Here is a 23,450-nt window from a genome sequence, read left to right as displayed (position 1 = left end):
CTTTTTACTTTGCCTTTTACTTTTCACTTTGCATATCTATACCAAAAATATTATATCTATCAGATCTCACTCTCGTAAGTGACCGTGAAGCGATTGACAACCCCTAATCACGTTGGTTGGGAGTAGCTATCGTTTTGTGCAGGTATGAGGGACTTGAGCGTGGCCTCCTACTGGATTGATACCTTGGTTCTCAAAAACTGAGGGAAATACTTACGCTACTCTGCTGCATCATCCTTTCCTCTTCGGGGAAATCCAACGCAAGCTCAAGAGGTAGCAGTGGGATTCTTTTTAATTCTGTTCCGACCTACGTGGTGTATGCTGTAACGAATGATTGTAAGAACTTTCTTTGGATTAATTAATATATGGGGTGTTTTTCAAAAAAAAAGTATGTTGCTGGGCCATTGGCGTGGAGGATGGAGCGATGGAGCATGACCTTCATCTGTTGCTCGGACCGCGCCCTGCGTCACCATCTTCTGTTACGGCGGCTAGTCCTCCTTGTTGCCAGAGGAGATGATGATCTCGTACTTCATCGAGGAACCGGCCGCCGATGAGGACAACGGCCCCGGAGTTCGGGGGCATCGTCACAAATCTCTGGAGCCCATTCCGGAGCTGTCGTCTATCAACGTCGAGGCCGACCTACCCATCGTCGGAGTTGTGGAGGAAGAGCTATGGTGAGGACGAGGACGTGCGAAGCGATGTGTTGAGTGCGATGTGGATGACGTCGGATCACATCTTATATAGCCTCGACCAGACAATGCGAACGGACGGTGAGCCGCTTCAATGTAGCGCAGCAGCCAGAGTTGATTCCTAATGAAGCTGCGTTCGCATTGAAGCGGCGACTCCCCTCAGGCGCATCTATCATCATCGCCCTCCCGTTTGGTCACATCATGCAGCATTAATGTTGGCCACTAGGTGCTCCGGTCCGGCATTGATGCGGCACGTGCATCGAACATAAAGCACGGGAGAGATGGATGGGGTTGTTTGGTAGGCTAGGGTAGTCAGTCGCGGACATAACAGCTGTCCGGACGACCACAAAGCCTCACAGTTTATCTCGAGTTCGCGGAAAAAAACATGTTCGAACCATCGAGCGAACCGATACGGAACCGTGTTGGATGACAAAATATGTCCGGACCACGCGGCCCGGACTGTTGCAGGCGATTTGAGGGTCGGCGTTGAAGATGCCCCAACATTAACATTTGTAAATGACCCAAAAACTGAAATTGCTGCCAAACGGTTTCGTTATGGATGGTTCATTGAACCCAGCTTACAAAGACAGACAACATGCACCAAGACGATCCGATCCTGCGACAGATCATCAGCAGTTCAGCGCCTCCGTCGGGCCAACAGCTTGTTTTCCATTTTTCCTTTGCAAAAAGTCCACTATTTCCGTTATCTGAACAACACAGTGCGTGAAATCTTTCCTACGAGGAATAGATTACTCGTCAATGGACTAAATCGAATCCGCCGCCCCCCACCATAACCACCACCGCGAGAGAAAGACGAGGGCTTCCTCCCCAGCCATCGTGGCGAGCTGGCGAGGGGATACACGGCGCTATGCCTATGCGGACATCCGGCCGGAAATCAGCTGCAGATTCATTTTCGGGCCTTGCCCGGCCGCCGCGCCAGCCGTCACCATCGACGCCGCTTCAAATCCATGGCTTTTTTTACAATTTCCTCTCCAGCGGCTCCTGCGTAGTCCTTTGCCACGCCTGACGCCGCCCCCCACCCAAACCCCCCTTTAAATCCCGCCACCGTCGCCACCGACTCGCCATGCATCACCCGACAGAGCTTTATTCCCCCGGAAATAAAGTAGCGACAGCGAGAGCGCGGGAGCGAGTGAGCGGGCGAAGCGGCGGCCGGGAAGGAGGAGGAGGATGCCGGGCGCGGTGAAGGCGGGGAGCAGGCCGCCGTGGCTGGGGCTGGGGGCGGCCGTGTGGCTGCAGGCGTCGGCCGGGACCAGCTCCGTCTTTGCGCTCTACTCGCACGCGCTCAAGGTGGCGCTCGGCACCGACCAGAGCCGCGTCGCGCTGCTCGGGGTCGCCTGCAATGTCGGGGACAGCATCGGCCTCCTCCCCGGCATTGTCTGCAACAAGCTCCACCCGGCCCTGCTCCTGCTCGTCGCCGCCGCCTCCGGCCTCCTCGGCTACGGGGTCACCTGGCTCGCTGAAAACCCACAAGTATAGGGGATCAATTGTAGCCTCTTTCGATAAGTAAGAGTGTCGAACCCAACGAGGAGCTAAAGGTAGAACAAATATTCCCTCAAGTTCTATCGACCACCGATACAACTCTACGCACGCTTGATGTTCGCTTTACCTAGAACAAGTATGAAACTAGAAGTACTTTGTAGGTGTTGTTGGATATGTATGCAAGATAATAAAGAGCAAGTAAATAAAAAGTAGGGGCTATTTAGATAAAGACACAACTAAGTTAGGTTTAGTAGAGAGTTTGTTGTTACGAGAAAGTTATTTGTCCCTAGGCAATTGATAACTAGACCGGTAATCATTATTGCAATTTTATTTGAGGGAGAGGCATAAGCTAACATACTTTCTCTACTTGGATCATATGCACTTATGATTGGAACTCTAGCAAGCATCCACAACTACTAAAGATTCATTAAGGTAAAACCCAACCATAGCATTAAAGCATTAAGTCCCCTTTATCCCATACGCAAACAACCTACTTACTCGGGTCTGTGCTTCTGTCACTCACGCCACCCACCATAAGCAAATCATAAGCATATTGCAAACCCTACAGCGGGAATCCCTCACGCTTGCGCGACACGGAGAGCACCATTGGACAGCACCAATAATAAAACATACCACTCAAACCAATCATGATCATCAAATAGCCATTAGGACAAAACAGATCTACTCAAACATCATAGGATAGCCATACATCATTGGGAAATAATATATAGCGTTGAGCACCATGTTTAAGTAGAGATTACAGCGGGTAAGAGAGAGGTTACACCGCTGCATAGAGGGGGGGAAATTTGGTGATGATGGCGGCGAAGTTGTTGGTGAAGATGGCGGTGATGATGATGGCTCCGGCGACGTTCCGGCGCCACCGGAAGCAAGGGGGAGAGGGCCCCTTCTTCTTCTTCCTTGACCTCCTCCCTAGATGGGAGAAGGGTTTCCCCTCTGGTCCTTGGCTCCCATGGCGTGGGAGGGGCGAGAGCCCCTCCGAGATTGGATCTATCTCTCTGTTTCTCTCTGGTTCTGCGTTCCCTTCTGGCTCTGTTTCACCGTTTCGTATATATATGGAGATCCGTAACTCCGATTGTCCTGAAACCTTCACCGTGATTTTTTCCGAATATTAGCTTTATTGTGGCAAAAGAAGAGCGTCAACCGCCTTACGGTGGGCTCACAAGGGTAGGGGGCGTGCCCTAAGGGGGGGCGCCCCTTGCCTCGTGACCACCTCGGGCACTGGTTCGCGTTGATTTTCCTTCCGAATTTTCCATATTTTCCAAAAATAAGCTCCGTCCATTTTTATCCCGTTTGGACTCCGTTTGATATGGATATTCTGTGCAACGAAAAACATGCAACAGACATGAACTGGCACTGGGCACTGGATCAATATGTTAGTCCCAAAAATAGTATAAAAAGTTGCCAAAAGTATATGAAAGTTCAATAATATTGGCATGGAACAATCAACAATTATAGATACGATGGAGACGTATCAGCATCCCTAAGCTTAATTCCTGCTCGTCCTTGAGTAGGTAAATGATAAAAAAGATAATTTTTGATGTGGAATGCTACCTAGCATAATCTTGATCATATGTCTAATCATGGCATGAATATTAAGACACGAGTGATTCAAAGCAACAGTCTATCATTTGACATAAAAACAATAATACTTCAAGCCCACTAATAAAGTAATCATGTCTTTTCAAAATAACAAGGCCAAAGAAAGTTATCCCTACAAAATCATATAGTCTGGCGATGCTCCATCTTCACCACACAAAATACTCACATCATGCACAACACCGATGACAAGCCAAGCAATTGTTTCATACTTTTGACGTTCTCAAACCTTTTCAACTTTCACGCAATACATGGGCGTGAGCCATGGACATAGCACTATAGGTGGAATAGAATATGATGGTGGAGAAGACAAAAAGGAGAAGATAGTCTCACATCAACTAGGCGTATCAACGGGCTATGGAGATTGCTACGTCTTGAGCTTGCGTTGGTTTTCCCCGAAGAGGAAGGGATGATGCAGCAGAGTAGCGTAAGTATTTCCCTCGGTTTTTGAGAACCAAGGTATCAATCTAGTAGGAGGCCACGCTCAAGTCCCTCGTACCTGCACAAAGCGATAGCTACTTACAACCAACGTGATTAGGGGTTGTCAATCCCTTCACGGTCACTTACGAGAGTGAGATCTGATAGATATAATATTTTTGGTATAAAGATGCAAAGTAAAAAGTAAAAGCAAAGTAAAAAAGCAAAGCAAGATTAAAGTGATGGAGATTGATATGATGAGAATAGACCCGGGGGCCATAGGTTTCACTAGTGGCTTCTCTCAAGAGCATAAGTATTCTATGGTGGGTGAACAAATTACTGTTGAGCAATTGACAAAATTGAGCATAGTTATGAGAATATCTAGGCATGATCATGTATATAGGCATCACGTCCGTGACAAGTAGATCGAAACGATTCTGCATCTACTACTATTACTCCACTCATCGACCGCTATCCAGCATGCATCTAGAGTATTAAGTTAAAAACAGAGTAATGCCTTAAGCAAGATGACATGATGTAGAGAGATAAATTCATGCAATATGAAATAAACCCCATCTTGTTATCCTCGATGGCAACAATGCAATACGTGCCATGCTGCCCCTTCTATCACTAGGTAAGGATACCGCAAGATCGAACCCAAAGCTAAGCACTTCTCCCATGGCAAGAACTACCAATCTAGTTGGCCAAACCAAACGGATAATTCGAAGAGACTTGCAAAGATAACCAATCATACATCAAAGAATTCAGAAAAGATTCAAATATGATTCATAGATAGACTTGATCATAAACCCACAATTCATCGGTCTCAACAAACACACCGCAAAAACAAGATTACATCGAATAGATATCCACAAGAGAGGGGGAGAACTTTGTATTGAGATTCAAAGGGAGAGAAGAAGCCATCTAGCTACTAACTATGGACCCAAAGGACTGAGGTAAACTACTCACACTTCATTGGAGAGGCTATGATGATGTAGAAGCCCTCCGTGATGACGGTCCTCTTCCGGCGGAGCTCCGGAACAGGCCCCAAGATGGGATCTCGTGGATACAGAAAGTTGCGGCAGTGGAATTAGGTTTTTGGCTCCTGTTCTGATTGTTTGGGGGTACGTACGTATATATAGGAGGAAGGAGAACGTCGGTGAAGCACCAAGGGGCCCACGAGGTAGGGGGCGCGCCCTAGGGGGGGCGCGCCCCCCACCCTCGTGACCTCCCCTTTGACCCCCTGGAGTAGGGTCCAAGTCTCCTGGATCATGTTCGGTGAGAAAATCATGTTCCCGAAGATTTTATTCCGTTTGGACTCCGTTTGATATATTGTTTCTCCAAAACACTGAAATAGGCAAAAAACAGCAATTCTGGGCTGGGCCTCCGATTAATAGGTTAGTCCCAAAAATAATATAAAAGTGGAAAATAAAGCCCAATATAGTCCAAAACAGTATATAATATAGCATGGAGCAATCAAAAATTATAGATATGTTGGAGACGTATCAGGCATCCCCAAGCTTAATTCCTGCTCGTCCTCGAGTAGGTAAATGATAAAAAGAGAATTTTTGATGCGGAGTGCTACTTGGCATAATTTCAATGCAAACCTTAATTGTGGTATGAATATTCAGATTAGAAAGATTCAAGACAAAAGTTTATATTGACATAAAAATAATAATACTTCAAGCATACTAACAAAGCAATTATGTCTTCTCAAAATAACATGGCCAAAGAAAGTTATCCCTACAAAATCATATAGTCTGGCTATGCTCCATCTTCACCACACAAAGTATTTAAATCATGCACAACCCCGATGACAAGCCAAGCAATTGTTTCATACTCTAACTTTTTCAATCTTCACGCAATACATGAGCGTGAGCCATGGATATAGCACAATAGGTGGAATAGAATGGTGGTTGTGGAGAAGACAAGGAGGAGAAGATAGTCTCTCATCAACTAGGCGTATCAACGGGCTATGGAGATGCCCATCAATAGATATCAATGTGAGTGAGTAGGGATTGCCATGCAACGGATGCACTAGAGCTATAAATGTATGAAAGCTCAAAAAGAAACTAAGTGGGTGTGCATCCAACTTGCTTGCTCACGAAGACCTAGGGCAATTTTGAGGAAGCCCATCATTGGAATATACAAGCCAAGTTCTATAATGTAAAATTCCCACTAGTATATGAAAGTGACAACATATGAGACTCTCGATATGAAGAACATGGTGCTACTTTGAAGCACAATATATGAGACTCGCTATATCATGGTGCTAATTTGAAGCACAAGTGTGGAAAAAAGATAGTAGCATTGCCCCTTTTTATTTATTTCTTTTTTTGGGGCCTTTTTTTTTCTTTGGCCTTTCTCTTTTTTTGGGATAATGCTCTATTGAATGATGATCATCACACTTTTATTTATTTACAACTCAATGACTACAACTCGATTCTAAAACAAAGTATGACTCTATATGGATGCCTCCGGCGGTGTACTGGGATATGCAATGAATCAAGAGTGACAAGTATGAAAAAATTATGAACGGTGGCCTTGCCACAAATACTATGTCAACTACATGATCATGGTAAGCAATATGACAATGATGAATGTGTCATGATGAACTAGATGGTGGAAAGTTGCATGGCAATATATCTCAGAATGGCTATGGAAATGCCATAATAGGTAGGTATGGTAGCTTTTTTGAGGAAGGTATATGGTAGGTGTATGATACCGGCGAAAGGTGCGCGGTATTAGAGAGGCTAGCAAAGGTGGAAGGGTGAGAGTGCGTATAATCCACGGACTCAACATTAGTCATAAAGAACTCATATACTTATTGCAAAAATCTAGAAGTTATCAAAGCAAAGTATTATGCGCATGCTCCTAGGGGGATAGATTGGTAGGAAAAGACCATCGCTCGTCCCCGACCGCCACTCATAAGGAAGACAATCAATAAATAAATCATGCTCCGACTTCATCACATAACGGTTCAACATACGTGCATGCTACGGGAATCACAAACTTTAACACAAGTATTCCTTAAATTCACAACTACTCAACTAGCATGACTTTAATATTATCACCTCCATATCTCAAAACAATTATCATGCTTCAATCTTTTCTTAGTATTCAACACACTCAAAAGAAAGTTTCACAAATCTTGAATGCCAAGCATATTATTATTAAGCAAATTATCATGCTATTAAGAGACTCCCAAAATAATTTAAGTGAAGCATGAGAGATCAATAGTTTCTTTAAAACAAATCCACCACCGTGCTCTAAAAGATCTAAGTGAAGCACATAGAGCAAAATTAACTAGATCAAAAGATATAAGTGAAGCACATAGAGCAAAATTATAATGCTCAAAAGATATAAGTGAAGCACATAGAGCAAAACTACTTAGCTCAAAAGATATAAGTGAAGCACATAGAGCAAAACTACTTAGCTCAAAAGATATAAGTGAAGCACATAGAGTATTCTATCAAATTTTAATTCATGTATGGCTCTCTCAAAAGGTGTGTACAGCAAGGATGATTGTGGCATACTAAGACACAAAGACAAATAATACAAGACGCTCCAAGCAAAACACATATCATGTTGGTGAATAAAAATATAGCTCCAAGTAAATTACCGATGGAAGTGGACGAAAGAGGGGATGCCTTCCGGGGCATCCCCAAGCTTTGACTTTTTGGTGTCCTTGGATTATCTTGGGGGTGACATGGGAATCCCAAAGCTTAGGCTCTTTCCACTCCTTGTTCCATGATCCATCAAAAGAATTCACCCAAAACTTGAAAACTTCACAACACAAAACTCAAAATAGAAAACTCGTGAGCTCCATTATCGAAAGAAAACAAAAGACCACTTCAAGGTACTGTAATTAACTCATTATTTATTTATATTGGTGTTAAACCTACTGTATTCCAACTTCTCTATGGATTATAAACTATTTTACTAGCCATAGATTCATCAAAATAAGCAAACAACACACGAAAAACAGAATCTGTCAAAAACAGAACAGTTTGTAGTAATCTGTAGCTAGCGCAAGATCTGGAACCCCAAAAATTCTAAAATAAATTTCTGGACGTGAGGAATTTATCTGTTAATTATCTTCAAAAATAATTAACTAAATATCACTCTTAAAATAAAAATGACAGCAGTTCTCGTGAGCGCTAAAGTTTCTGTTTTTTATAGCAAGTTCAACAAGACTTTCCCCAAGTCTTCCCAACGGTTCTACTTGGAACAAACACTAATTAAACACAAAAAACACAACCAAAACAGAGTCTAAATAATTTATTTATTAATAAACAGGAGAAAAAAGCAAGGAATAAAAATAAAATTGGGTTGCCTCCCAACAAGCGCTATCGTTTAACGCCCCTAGCTAGGCATAAAAGCGAGGATAAATCTAGGTATTGCCATCTTTGGTAGGCAATCCATAAGTGGCTCTCATGATAGTTTCATATGGTAATTTTATTTTCTTTCTAGGAAATTGTTCCATTCCCTTCTTTAATGGAAATTGAAATCTAATATTCCCTTCCTTCATATCAATAATCGCACCAACCATTCTAAGGAAAGGTCTACCAAAAATAATAGGGCAAGAAGGATTGCAATCTATATCAAGAACAATGAAATCTACGGGCACATAATTCCTATTTGCAACAATAAGAACATCATTAATCCTTCCCATAGGTTTCTTAATAGTGGAATCCGCAAGATGCAAGTTTAGAGAGCAATCATCAAAATTACGGAAATCTAGCAAATCACACAAAGTTTTGGGAATAGTAGAGACACTAGCACCCAAATCACACAAAGCATAAAACTCATGATCTTTAATTTTAATTTTAATAGTTGGTTCCCACTCATCATAGAGTTTTCTAGTGATAGAAACTTTCAACTCAAGTTTTTCTTCATAAGATTGCATCAAGGCATTAACAATATGTTCGGTGAAGGCTTTATTTTGACTATAAGCATGTGGAGAATTTAGCACGGATTGCAACAAGGAAATACAATAAATTAAAGAGCAAATTTCATAATTAAATTCCTTGAAATCCAATATAGTGGGTTTAGCAACATCTAGATTTTTATTTCTTCCAATCCCACTTTCATCAATTTCATCATTAAGATCTAAATACTCCGAATTTTTAGAACGCCTTCTAGGTAAAGGAAGATCATATTCATTTTCATCAAGATTAATATTGCAAAACAAAGATTTAATAGGGGGCACATCAATAACTTTTAGATCTTCATCTTGATTTTCATAGGAACTGGAAGAACACGCTTTAATAAAGGCATCTTTGGAAGCACGCATCCTAGCGGTTCTTTCCTTGCACTCATCAATGGAAATTCTCATGGCTTTGAGAGACTCATTGATATCATGCTTAGGAGGAATAGATCTAATCTTTAAAGATTCAATCTCAAGAGAAATTCTATCAACGTTTCTAGCCAAATCATCAACTTTAAGCAATTTTTCCTCAAGTTGTATAAAATTTGTATGATCATCCACAAATTCAAACCATGAGTAGGGCAATTACGTATCATTAATTTCATTCTCTCCCAAGCTTGTGCAACATGTTCATGATCAAGTTGTTTAAAGTTCATAATATCATTTCTAAGAGAGATGATCTTAGCGGGAGGAAAATACTTAGAGATAAAAGCATCTTTGCACTTGTTCCATGAATCAATACTATTCTTAGGCAAAGACGAAAACCAAGCTTTAGCACGATCTCTAAGTGAAAAAGGAAATGGCTTCAATTTAACGACATCATTATGGACATATTTTTTCTTTTGCATATCACATAAATCAACGAAGCTATTCAGATGAGTAGTAGCATCTTCACTAGGAAGGCCGGCGAATTGATCTTTCATAACAAGATTCAACAAAGCAGTATTAATTTCACAAGATTCAGCATCGGTAAGAGGAGCAATCGGAGTGCTAAGGAAATCATTATTATTGGTATTGGTGAAGTCACACAATTTAGTATTATCTTGAGCCATCGCGACAAACAAGCAATCTAACACACGAGCAAACAAAAAAGCAAGCGGGCAAAAAGAGGCAAATAGAGAGGGAGGATAGAGAGAGAGGGCGAATAAAACGACAAGGGTGAATTGGGGGGAGAGGAAAACGAGAGGCAAATGGCAAATAATGTAATGAGAGAGATAGGGATTGTGATGGGTACTTGGTATGTTGACTTTTTGCGTAGACTCCCCGGCAACGGCGCCACAAATCCTTCTTGCTACGTCTTGAGCTTGCGTTGGTTTTCCCCGAAGAGGAAGGGATGATGCAGCAGAGTAGCGTAAGTATTTCCCTCAGTTTTTGAGAACCAAGGTATCAATCCAGTAGGAGGCCATGCTCAAGTCCCTCGTACCTGCACAAAGCGATAGCTACTCGCAACCAACGCGATTAGGGGTTATCAATCCCTTCACGGTCACTTATGAGAGTGAGATCCGATAGATATAATATTTTTGGTATTTTTGGTATAAAGATGCAAAGTAAAAATTAAAAGCAAAGTAAAAAAGCAAAGCAAGATTAAAGTGATGGAGATTGATATGATGAGAATAGACCCGGGGGCCATAGGTTTCACTAGTGGCTTCTCTCAAGAGCATAAGTATTCTACGGTGGGTGAACAAATTACTGTTGAGCAATTGACAGAATTGAGCATAGTTATGAGAATATCTAGGCATGATCATGTATATAGGCATCACGTCCGTGACAAGTAGATCGAAACGATTCTGCATCTACTACTATTACTCCACTCATCGACCGCTATCCAGCATGCATCTAGAGTATTAAGTTAAAAATAGAGTAAAGCCTTAAGCAAGATGACATGATATAGAGAGATAAATTCATGCAATATGAAATAAACCCCATCTTGTTATCCTCGATGGCAACGATACAATACGTGCCTTGCTGCCCCTTCTGTCACCCGGTAAGGACACCGCGAGATGGAACCCAAAGCTAAGCACTTCTCCCATGGCAAGAACTACCAATCTAGTTGGCCAAACCAAATAGATAATTCGAAGAGACTTGCAAAGATAACCAATCATACATAAAAGAATTCAGAGAAGATTCAAATATTATTCATAGATAGACTTGATCATAAACCCACAATTCATCGGTCTCAACAAACACACCGCAAAAAGAAGATTACATCGAATAGATCTCCACAAAAGAGGGGGAGAACTTTGTATTGAGATTCAAAGAGAGAGAAGAAGCCATCTAGCTACTAACTATGGACCCGAAGGTCTGAGGTAAACTACTCACACTTCATCGGAGAGGCTATGATGATGTAGAAGCCCTCTGTGATGACGGCCCTCTTCCGGCGGAGCTCCGGAACAGGCCCCAAGATGGGATCTCGTGGATACAAAAAGTTGCGGCAGTGGAATTAGGTTTTTGGCTCCTGTTCTGATCGTTTGGGGGTATGTAGGTATATATAGGAGGAAGGAGTACGTCGGTGGAGCACCGAGGGGCCCACGAGGCAGGGGGGCGCGCCCTGGGGGGGCGCGCCCCCCACCCTCGTGACCTCCTCTTTGACCCCCTGGAGTAGGGTCCAAGTCTCCTGGATCACGTTCGGTGAGAAAATCACGTTCCCGAAGATTTTATTCCGTTTGGACTCCGTTTTATATTCTGTTTCTCCGAAACACTGAAATAGGCAAAAAAAACAGCAATTCTGGGCTGGGCCTCCGGTTAATAGGTTAGTCCCAAAAATAATATAAAAGTGGAAAATAAAGCCCAATATAGTCCAAAACAGTAGATGATATAGCATGGAGAAATCAAAAATTATAGATACGTTGGAGACGTATCAGAGATGCCCATCAATAGATATCAATGTGAGTGAGTAGGGATTGCCATGCAATGGATGCACTAGTGCTATAAGTATACGAAAGCTCAAACTGAAACTAAGTGGGTGTGCATCCAACTTGCTTGCTCATGAAGACCTAGGGCATTTGAGGAAGCCCATCGTTGGAATATACAAGCCAAGTTCTATAATTAAAATTCCCACTAGTATATGAAAGTGATAACTCAAGAGACTCTCTATATGAAGAACATGGTGCTACTTTGAAGCACAAGTGTGGTAAAAGGATAGTAACATTGTCCCTTCTCTCTTTTTCTCTCATTTTTTTGTTTTTTTCTTCTTTTTCTCTTTTTTTGTAGGCTTCTTTGGCCTCTCTCTCTCTTTTTTTTGGGGGGGGCTTCTTTGGCCACTTTTATTTTGATAACCTCACATGGGACAATGTTCTAATAATGATGATCATCACACTTTTATTTACTTACAACTCAATATTACAACTCAATATCTAGAACAAAGATATGACTCTATATGAATGCCTCTGGCGGTGTGCCAGGATGTGCAATGATCTAGCGTAGCAATGACATCAAAAAACGGACAAGCCATGAAAACATCATGCTAGCTATCTTACGATCATGCAAAGCAATATGACAATGAATGCTCAAGTCATGTATATGGTGATGATGAAAGTTGCATGGCAATATATCTCGGAATGGCTATGGAAATGCCATGATAGGTAGGTATGGTGGCTATTTTGAGGAAGGTATATGGTGGGTTTATGGTACCGGTGAAAGTTGCGCAGTACTAGAGAGGCTAGCAATAGTGGAAGGGTGAGAGTGCGTATAATCCATGGGCTCAACATTAGTCATAAAGAACTCACATACTTATTGCAAAAATCTATTAGTCATCGAAACAGAGTACTACGCGCATGCTCCTAGGGGGATAGATTGGTAGCAAAAGACCATCACTCGTCCCCGACCGCCACTCATAAGGAAGACAATCAATAAATAAATCATGCTCCGACTTCGTTACATAACGGTTCACCATACGTGCATGCTACGGGAATCACAAACCTCAACACAAGTATTTCTACAATCCACAACTATCCACTAGCATGACTCTAATATCACCATCTTTATATCGCAAAACTATTGCAAGGAATCAAACATATCATATTCAGTGATCTACAAGTTTTATGTAGGATTTTATGACTAACCATGTGAATGACCAATTCCTGTCATCTCTCTAAATAGATATAAGTGAAGCAAGAGAGTTTAATTCTTTATACAAAAGATATGCCCACGCTCTAACAAATATAAGTGAAGCAAAAGAGCATTCTACAAATGGCGGTTGTCTAAGTGAAGAGAAACAGGCAATCCAAACTTCAAATGATATAAGTGAAGCACATGAAGCATTCTATAAAGCCATACTCAAAAGATATAAGTGAAGTGCAAAGAGCATTCTATAAATCAACCAAGGACTATCTCATACCAACATGGTGCATTAAAAGAAAAAAGAAAACTAAAGCAAAAGACGCTCCAAGATTGCACATATCGCGTGAACGAAAACGAATCTGAAAACATACCTATATTTGTTGAAGAAAGAGGGGACGCCTTCCCAGCATCCCCAAGCTTAGACGCTTGAGTCTCCTTGAATATTTACTTGGGGTGCCTCGGGCATCCCCAATCTTGAGCTCTTGCCTCTCTTCCTTCTTCTCACATCGAAACCTTCTCAATCATCGAACACTTCATCCACACAAAACTTCAACAGAAAACTCGGTAAGATCCGTTAGTATAATAAAGCAAATCACTACTATAAGTACTGTTGCAAACCAATTCATATTTTGTTTTTTCATTGTGTCTACTGTAATATAACTTTTTCATGGCTTAATCCACTGATATAAATTGATAGTTTCATCAAAACAAGCAAACTATGCATCAAAAACAGAATCTGTCTAAAAAAGAACAGTCTGTAGCAATCTGAATATTCACCATACTTCTGATACTTGAAAACTTCTGCCAAAATTAGGAAAAATAAAAAATTTGTACAGCAAGACAGTGCAAAAAGAATCAGAACCATTTGATGTTCCAGTAAAAAATTAAAATTCATGCACTACAGCCAAAGTTTCTGCCCTGCACCGCACAAACCAACAAGCATTGTAAACATCCTAAAGGCAAACCTTGGCACATTATTTTTATAATACAGTGGAATTGTACAAGGGGATAATTATTTTTATTGAAAAGTTTCTGTAATCAAGATTCACAAAGTTTCTGTGAGCATGAACAAAGTTCAAGGCTAGCTCCCACTTCAACAATGCTTGTCTTTCTCACTTTCACTTTTCTTTTTGAAAAAGCTTTGGGTTCCCCTCTTTATTTTTGTTGTTTTTAAACTATATGAAAGCACTCAGCAGAAATAAATGACTCTCTAAAACTTCCGGGCTGTCTCCCTGGCAGCGCTTTCTTTAAAGCCGTTAAGCTAGGCATATAGTGCTCAAGTAGTGAATCCACCCGGATCCCAAGGTATATCAAAGCCAATTTTAATTAGCAATGATTTGTAATTTAGTAGTGAGCACAAAGAAACATATATCATGTAATGATGAAGTCTAACTCTCTTCCTATGCATCGGTATGTCATAAAAGAACAATTCATGCACACCTAGTAAAGGCCAATGCATAGTATAAACAGTTTCTTGCAATTTTATCATGTTGGAAACATAGAGAGGTGGAGATATAGTTCCTCTCTCATAATAATTACAAGTAGGAGCAGCAAGCACATGCATATTATATCTATCAAAATCATCATGTGCAACGATAGAAGGCAACCCATCAATGTAATCATTAATAAGTGCAAACTTCTCTGATATAGTGTAATTGGGAGAATTCAAAAAGATAATAGGACTATCATGCGTGGGTGCAATAGCAACAATTTCATGTTTAACATAAGGAACTATAGCAAGTTCATCTCCATAAGCATAATTCATATTGGCATCTTGGCCACAAGCATAGCAAGCATCATCAAAAAGGGATATTTCAAAAGAATCAACGGGATCATAACAGTCATCATAGCAATCATCCTTCGGTAAGCACGAAGGGAATTTAAACAATGTATGAGTTGAAGAGTTACTCTCATTAGAAGGTGGGCACGGGTAGCTAATCCTCTCTTCCTCCTTTTGTTCTTCGCTCTCCTCATCATCTTTTTCATCCAATGAGCTCACAGTTTCATCAATTTCTTCTTCCATAGACTCCTGCAAAATATTAGTTTCTTCTTGAGAAGCGGAGTACTCCTCAATATATTGTTTAACATAGGCATTAGAAGCATAATTCTCATAACAATATTCAAGTATGGAAAAATTTTCAGATTTGTAAAGAGTAGCATCATACTTTTCAATCAAAGAAGCAATTTCAAAAGCACCCTTAAAAGCAACAAATTCTTCAATTTGTTGAACATCATAGTAACTATAAGCACCTTTAGCATACGAAGATACGATTCCATTATCACTAAACTCACATTGGTAGGGAATGTGTTTCTTAGGGTTTTCAGAACAACAAGTAAAATCATAATAATAGCATAAATTCCAAGCATAGCATTGCATAGTATTAATTTGATGTTGTAAAATTTCCCTTTTTGAGGTATACGGTGTCGCACATAACAAGCATGCTCATCTAAAGATTTGCCCTCAACTAAGCTAGTTGGGGTTTCAGCACGAACACATAGGGATCGAAGATGATCCAAGTAATAAGCTTCAACAGTGTGATAGATTTTGATTGGTTCTTCAACCATTGGTTCAGTAGGTACAACTAATTTTTTTGGTATTTTGCGTTTCCTACCCATGACTAAGATAGAAAACAACTAAGAACAGCAAATAAAAATTAAATAGTGATAAAGCAAACAAGCACACACGAGAATATTCACCCCATGCTATTGCTCCCCGGCAACAGCGCCAGAAAAAGGTCTTGATAGCCCACAAGTATAGGGGATCAATTGTAGCCTCTTTCGATAAGTAAGAGTGTCGAACCCAATGAGGAGCTAAAGGTAGAACAAATATTCCCTCAAGTTCTATCGACCACCAATACAACTCTACGCACGCTTGATGTTCGCTTTACCTAGAACAAGTATGAAACTAGAAGTACTTTGTAGGTGTTGTTGGATAGGTATGCAAGATAATAAAGAGCAAGTAAATAAAAAGTAGGGGCTGTTTAGATAAAGACACAACTAAGTTAGGTTTAGTAGAGAGTTTGTTGTTACGAGAAAGTTATTTGTCCCTAGGCAATCGATAACTAGACCGGTAATCATTATTGCAATTTTATTTGAGGGAGAGGCATAATCTAACATACTTTCTCTACTTGGATCATATGCACTTATGATTGGAACTCTAGCAAGCATCCGCAACTACTAAAGATTCATTAAGGTAAAACCCAACCATAGCATTAAAGCATCAAGTCCCCTTTATCCCATACGCAAACAACCTACTTACTCGGGTCTGTGCTTCTGTCACTCACGCCACCCACCATAAGCAAATCATAAGCATATTGCAAACCCTACAGCGGGAATCCCTCATGCTTGCGCGACACGGAGAGCACCATAGGACAGCACCAATAATAAAACATACAACTCAAACCAATCACGATCATCAAATAGCCATTAGGGCAAAACAGATCTACTCAAACATCATAGGATAGCCATACATCATTGGGAAATAATATACAGCGTTGATCACCATGTTTAAGTAGAGATTACAGCGGGTAAGAGAGAGGTTACACCGCTGCATAGAGGGGGGAAAGTTGGTGATGATGGTGGTGAAGTTGTTGGTGAATATGGCGGTGATGATGATGGCTCCGGCGACATTCCGGCGCCACCGGAAGCAAGGGGGAGAGGTCCCCCTTCTTCTTCTTCTTCTTCCTTGACCTCCTCCCTAGATGGGAGAAGGGTTTCCCCTCTGGTCCTTGGCTCTCATGGCGTGGGAGGGGCGAGAGCCCCTCTGAGATTGGATCTATCTCTCTGTTTCTCTCTGGTTCTGCGTTCCCTTTTGGCTCTGTTTCACCGTTTCGTATATATATGGAGATTCACAACTCCGATTGGTCTGAAACCTTCGCTGTGATTTTTTTTTGAATATTAGCTTTCTTGCGGCAAAAGAAGAGCGTCAACCGCCTTACGGTGGGCTCACAAGGGTAGGGGGCGTGCCCTAAGGGGGGGCGCCCCTTGCCTCGTGACCACCTCGGGCACTGGTTCGCGTTGATTTTCCTTCTGAATTTTCCATATTTTCCAAAAATAAGCTCCGTTTGTTTTTATCCCATTTGGACTCCGTTTGATATGGATATTCTGCGAAACCAAAAACATGCAATAGACACTAACTGGCACTGGGCACTTGATCAATATGTTAGTCCCAAAAATAGTCTAAAAAGTTGCCAAAAGTATATGAAAGTTCAATAATATTGGCATGGAACAATCAAAAATTATAGATACGACGGAGACGTATCACTCGCCGTCTCCGGCCTCGCCCCGGCGCTGCCCTACTGGCTGGTGAGTGAGCTCCCCGATGAGATCTTTAATCCCTAGATCAGTTCTAGATCGTGAAATAGTGCTGCTTCAATTGCTCCGCTGGATAACGGTTGCAGTAACGATTTTAGGGGAAAGGCGTTATGCTTAGTTGGGACCAGCTAAACAAGTGTCCCTTTCTAAGATTCCACAAACAAAACCTATACCAACTTGTAACGCCCTCGATGCGGCTATAGCTCCCACGTGTCGAGGCACGACTTAGAGGCATAACCGCATTGAAAGCAATGTCGCAAGTTAGGCAATCTTCACAACATCCCATGTAATATAGATATAAAAGGGGAGAAACATAGTTGGCTTACACTCGCCACGTCAATCAAAGTACATAAATAGCATTACAACATTCAAACACTCATGGCCCGACTACGGCGCCAAAATAAAAGATAAACCCAACATGCGACACGGTCCCGATCACCCCAACTGGGCACCACTATTGATCATCAGAGAAAGACACGTAGTATCGGCGTGAGTCCTCGTCGAACTCCCACTTGAGCTCAAGCGCGTCATCTGGAACAGAGTCATCAGGCCCTACATCTGGTTTGGAAGTAATCTGTGAGCCACAGGGACTCAGAAATCTCGCACCCTCGCGATCAAGACTATTTAAGCTTATAGGTAAGGCAAGGTAAAATATATGTGGAGCTGCGGCAAGCGACTAGCATATATGGTGGCTAACCTGTTCGCAAAAGAGAGCGAGGAGAGAAGGCAAAGCGCGAACGGATAACTAGAGGGCAACCTGCGGCAAGCATTACTCCAACACCGTGTTCACTTCCCAGACTCCGCCGAGAAGAGACCATCACGGCAACTCACACAGTTGATTCATTTTAATTAAGTTAAGGTTCAAGTTATCTACAACCGGACATTAACAAATTCCCATCTGCCCATAACCGCGGGCACGGCTTTCGAAAGTTCAAATCCCTGAAGGGGAGTCCCAACTTACCCCATGACAAGCTCTCACGGTCAATGAAGGAATAGACCTCCTCCCGAGACATTCCGATCAGACTCGGTATCCCGGTTCTTCAAGACACTTCGACAGGTTAAAACCAATCCAGCAACACCGCCCGAAAGTGCCGACAAATCCCGATAGGAGCTGCACATATCTCGTTCTCAGGGCACACTCAGATTGTCTTAGGTACGGGTAGGCCAGCCCAGAGTTGCCCCTGGTGGCCACCGGCAGCTAACAGGTGGACCAACACTCAGAGGAGCACTGGCCCGGGGGGGTTTAAAATAATATGACCCTCGGGCTCCGGAAACCCAAGGGAAAAAGAGGCTAGGTGGCAAATGGTAAAACCAAAGCTGGGCATTGCTGGAAAAGCTTTAATCAAGGCGAACTATCAAGGGGTTCCCATTATCACCCAACCGCGTAAGGAACGCAAAAATCCGGGAACATAACACCAATATGACGGAAACTAGGGCGGCAAGAGTGGAACAAAACACTAGGCGAGAGGCCGAGCCTTCCACCCTTTACCAAGTATATAGATGCATTAAGATAACAAGATAATATAATGATATCCCAACAAGTAAATAATATTCCAACAAGGAACGGTCTCCAATCTTCACCTGCAACTAGCAACGCTATAAGAGGGGCTGAGCAAAGCGGTAACATAGCCAATCAACGGTTTGCTAGGGCATGGTGGGTTAGAGGTTTGACATGGCAATTTGGGAGGCATGATAAGCAAGTGGTAGGCATCGTAGCATAGGCATAACAAAAGAGCGAGCATCTAGCAAAGCAAAGATAGTAGTGATTTCGAGGGTATGATCATCTTGCCTGCAAAGTTGTTAGAGTTGACTGGATCCTCGAAAGCAAACTCAACGGGCTCCTCGTTAGCGAGCTCGTCTCCCGGCTCTACCCAAACAAGAAAAACAAACAACAAGGACACAATCAACCACGTGCAAACTCAACCAACATGATGCAAAGATGGTATGCTATGCGGGATGCGATATGTGATGCACATGCAAGATTTGACAAGGAATGAATAAATCTGGCCTCAACTTGGGAATCCAAGTGTGCCACTGGAAAGGTGAGATGAAATCGCTTGAAAACGATATAAAGAACGCCGGAATCGGAGTCACGGTTTGGAAATGGCAAGCAATTCAAATATGACCACGTTCTGCGATTAACAGCAAGTAGCCATCTAAATGCAACAAGATGAACATGCTACAACACCCAAACATGGCAACAAAATACATGGCAGGGATCCATTCATGATGCTTAACAAAAGAGGAACACTGAGCTACGGCCAATTCATCCATTAACACGTTCAAACAAGCATGGCAAAAGTGCATTTGGTAAACAGATCTCAGACTTGGTGAAATTAACACTTGTCTGGAATTTCAGATCAGGTAGCCCATTTCGGAGCATGAAAACTATATGCTACAGGACCTGAACATGGCAAAGTAAAGCATGGCATGGAGCTACTCAAAGAGCTTAACAAAAGTTCCTTAGTGACCTTGAGCCAAAAGGGATCAGAAAATACAATTACAAGCATGTGAACATGGCAAAAACATAATCAGTTCTCAGACTTAGTGAAAACTGGAGCATGCAAAATCAGATATCAAGTAGGCATGTTTACGAGCTCGATGCACTCACTACAGAGCAAGTCATGACAATCTAAGCATACACCCATCAAGAATACCCATTATAAAAGCTAGACATGGCAAGAACAATAGCATAGCATGCACGGATCAACTACAACATCCTCGGCAAAATCGCTAACAAGTAGACAATCTGCCAGATTCACGAAATGACAAAAGTAGAGCTCGATTCACTCAAGCTAGGGTGCTCCATAATTGCAAAAAAACACATGGATGGATAGAGCACTACAAGATTAACAAAACATCCTTACTGATCATCCTCAAAAGAGGCACGGATCACTAGAAACAAACATGAACATACGACATAATGAGATAAACAGTCCAAGGACTTAGTGGAAATGCCAAGTCCGTGAAATCAGCATTAATGAATGCACCACTTTGCAAGCTTGTGCTAATCACCACACACATCACAAGAATACATGGGTTGCACCTCTGGATAGATGGCAAAATATATAAAAAAACTCATGTAGAGCTCAGGGGCATATCATGCACACAATAATCATGGCAAAAATGACAAATATCTAATTGGAGCAGCAGATCTGACAATTATCTCAAATAGCATTCTTCTAACAGCATTTCGGGCATCAAGATGAACTCAAATGAAAATGATGCAATCAGATGAAATGATGTGCTCTCTGAGACGAACATTTTGATATGCTATATGCCCAAAACGGAGCTACGGATGAGGAGTTACGATGCGATGAACATAGCCAAAATAATTAGGGTTTCGGGCAAAAAGTCAACCCGAGACAAATCTCAGATCTAGATCCGGCCGGGCACGGACTTCGAGGCTCGCCAGACCTGTTCACCGAAGAGAGTTGGGGCGGTGGCCGGAGACGACGAGGGAGGCCGGAGACGACGATGGAGGCGGCGACCGCGGCCTTCGAGGGACGGGGCGGCGCGCCGGCGTTGGGAAGCTCCGGCGGAGCTCGCCGACGATGGTGGCGGTGGCCGGCGCGGCGGCGCAGCTCGGGGAGAGCCGGCGGATGGCGGCGGGCGAGGCGAGCCGGGAGGCGGCGGGGCGTGCGGGCCTCGAGGGCCCCGTACGGGCCTCGCGGGCCGGCGGATGGCGGCGGTGATGTGGGGCGCGCGGGAGCTGACGTGGCGGCGCCGGGTTGGTCGGCGGAGGCGGCGGACGCATCCGGCTTCGTTCGGACGTGTCCGGTGGCGGCGGATGGAATGGATCTAGGGTTAGGGGAGAGTGGAACCGCGAATTTCGGAGGGTGGTCTTTATATAGAGGTAGAGAGAGCTAGGAGTGTCCAAATGAGGTGCGGTTTTCGGCCACGCGATCGTGATCGAACGCCCTAGATGATGGAGAGGGTTTTGATGGGTTTTGGGCCAAAATGGAGGGGTGTTGGGCTGCAACACACACGAGGCCTTTTCGGTCCCTCGGTTAACCGTTGGAGCATCAAACGAAGTCCAAATGGTACGAAACTTGACAGGCGGTCTAACGGTAGTAAACCAAGGCCGCTTGGCAAGTCTCGGTCCAATCCGGAAATGTTTAATTACCACACACGAAAGAAAGGTAGAAATGACCACCGGAGGAGAATGGAGCGCCGGAATGCAAAACGGACAACGGGGAAAATGCTTGAATGCATGAGACGAACACGTATGCAAATGCAATGCACATGATGACATGATATGAGATGCATGACAACGACAACAACACACGGAGACAAAAACCCGAACCCGAGAAAATAAAATAACTTAACACCGGAAATGGCAAGAGTTGGATTACTTATAGGGAAAATCATATCCAGGGTGTTACAACACTCCACCACTACGAGAGGATCTCGTCCCGAGATCTAGGACTGAAAGAACGCTGGGTACTCAGAACGGAGGTGATCCTCGCGTTCCCAGGTAGCTTCACGGTCGGAATGGTGTGACCACTTGACTTTGAGGAATTTGATTGACTTGTTGTGAGTCTTGCATTCAGTCTCTTCAAGAATAGCAACGTGGTGCTCACGATAAGAGAGATCTTCTTGGAGCTCGATATCCTCGAAGTTGACGGTGCGGTCAGGAGTCTTGAAGCACTTTCGGAGCTGAGAGACATGGAACACGTCATGCACATTTGCAAAGTTTGAAGGAAGCTCGAGTTGATAGGCGAGATCGCCTCTCTTGCTGACGATCTTGAAAGGTCCCACGTATCTAGGGGCAAGCTTCCCTTTGATACCGAAGCGACGAGTACCTTTCATAGGAGAGACGCGGAGGTAAACATGATCTCTGATATCGAAAGCCAAATCACGGTGCTTACTATCATAGTAGCTCTTCTGGCGGGATTGGGCTGCTTTGAGGTTATCTCGAATGACTTTGCACATTTCCTCTGCCTCTGTGATTAAGTCATTTCCCAAAAGTTGACGTTCTCCAGTTTTAGACCAGTTGAGAGGGGTACGGCACTTCCTGCCATACAGAATTTCAAATGGGGCCTTGCCCGAACTTGCTTGAAAGCTGTTGTTGTAGGAGAATTCAGCATATGGAAGACAATCCTCCCACTTCATGCCGAAGGAGATCACACAAGCCCTGAGCATATCTTCAAGAATCTGGTTGACACGCTCGACTTGACCGCTAGTTTGAGGATGGAAAGCTGTGCTGAAGCGGATGTTGGTGCCCATGGTCTTCTGAAAAGAATCCCAAAACTTGGAGGTAAAGATGTTGCCACGGTCTGAAGAGATCACTTGTGGAATACCGTGAAGAGAGACAATTCGAGAGGTATAGAGCTCCGCCAATTGAGCTGCAGTGATTGACTCTTTGATAGGCAGAAAGTGAGCCACTTTAGTGAGTTTGTCGATGACAACGAATATAGCATCATTGCCACGCTTGGACTTTGGAAACCCAGTCACGAAGTCCATCTCAATGTGGTCAAACTTCCATTCTGGAATGGCAAGAGGTTGGAGGAGACCCGCTGGCCATTGGTGTTCTGCCTTCACTCTTCTGCAGACATCACACTCATTCACAAATTGAGCAATCTCGCGCTTCATTCGAGTCCACCAATAAGCCTGCTTGAGGTCCTGATACATCTTCGTGCTCCCAGGGTGGATGGAGAGGAGAGAATTGTGAGCCTCGTTCATGATCACTTTACGGAGGTCACCTTTGGGCACAACAAGACGATCCTCGAAGAAGAGAGTATCCTTGTCATCAAGGCGGTAGCACTTGTACTTGGGTTGACTCTTGGCAATCCCAATCTTCACCTTCTTCACCATAGCATCAAGAAGTTGGGCTTGGCGAATCTGGTCTTCCAAGGTAGGAGAGACTTGAAGGTTGGCGAGGAAACCTTGAGGAACAACTTGCAGATTAAGTTTACGAAAAGCTT

At 43.1% G+C, this 23,450-nt stretch overlaps 1 protein-coding gene across 1 annotated transcript in view; it reads left to right on the top strand.

The window, feature by feature from the left end:
• The first annotated feature begins 1,874 nt into the window (after positions 1–1,874).
• The window catches only part of LOC125518458 (protein NUCLEAR FUSION DEFECTIVE 4-like), a 32,304-nt gene continuing 10,728 nt past the window's right edge, over positions 1,875–23,450 (top strand). The window contains exons 1-2 of the mRNA XM_048683292.1: positions 1,875–2,159; positions 17,473–17,514. Coding sequence (XP_048539249.1) covers positions 1,875–2,159; positions 17,473–17,514 — 327 coding nt within the window. The remainder of the gene's footprint in view (positions 2,160–17,472; positions 17,515–23,450) is intronic.

The sequence above is a fragment of the Triticum urartu genome, chromosome 7 (genome assembly GCF_003073215.2).
Source record: "Triticum urartu cultivar G1812 chromosome 7, Tu2.1, whole genome shotgun sequence".
NCBI classification, from domain to species: Eukaryota; Viridiplantae; Streptophyta; class Magnoliopsida; order Poales; family Poaceae; genus Triticum; species Triticum urartu.
The sequence above is the reverse complement of the archived record's forward strand: the minus strand, read 5'-3'. Positions and strand labels throughout refer to the sequence as shown.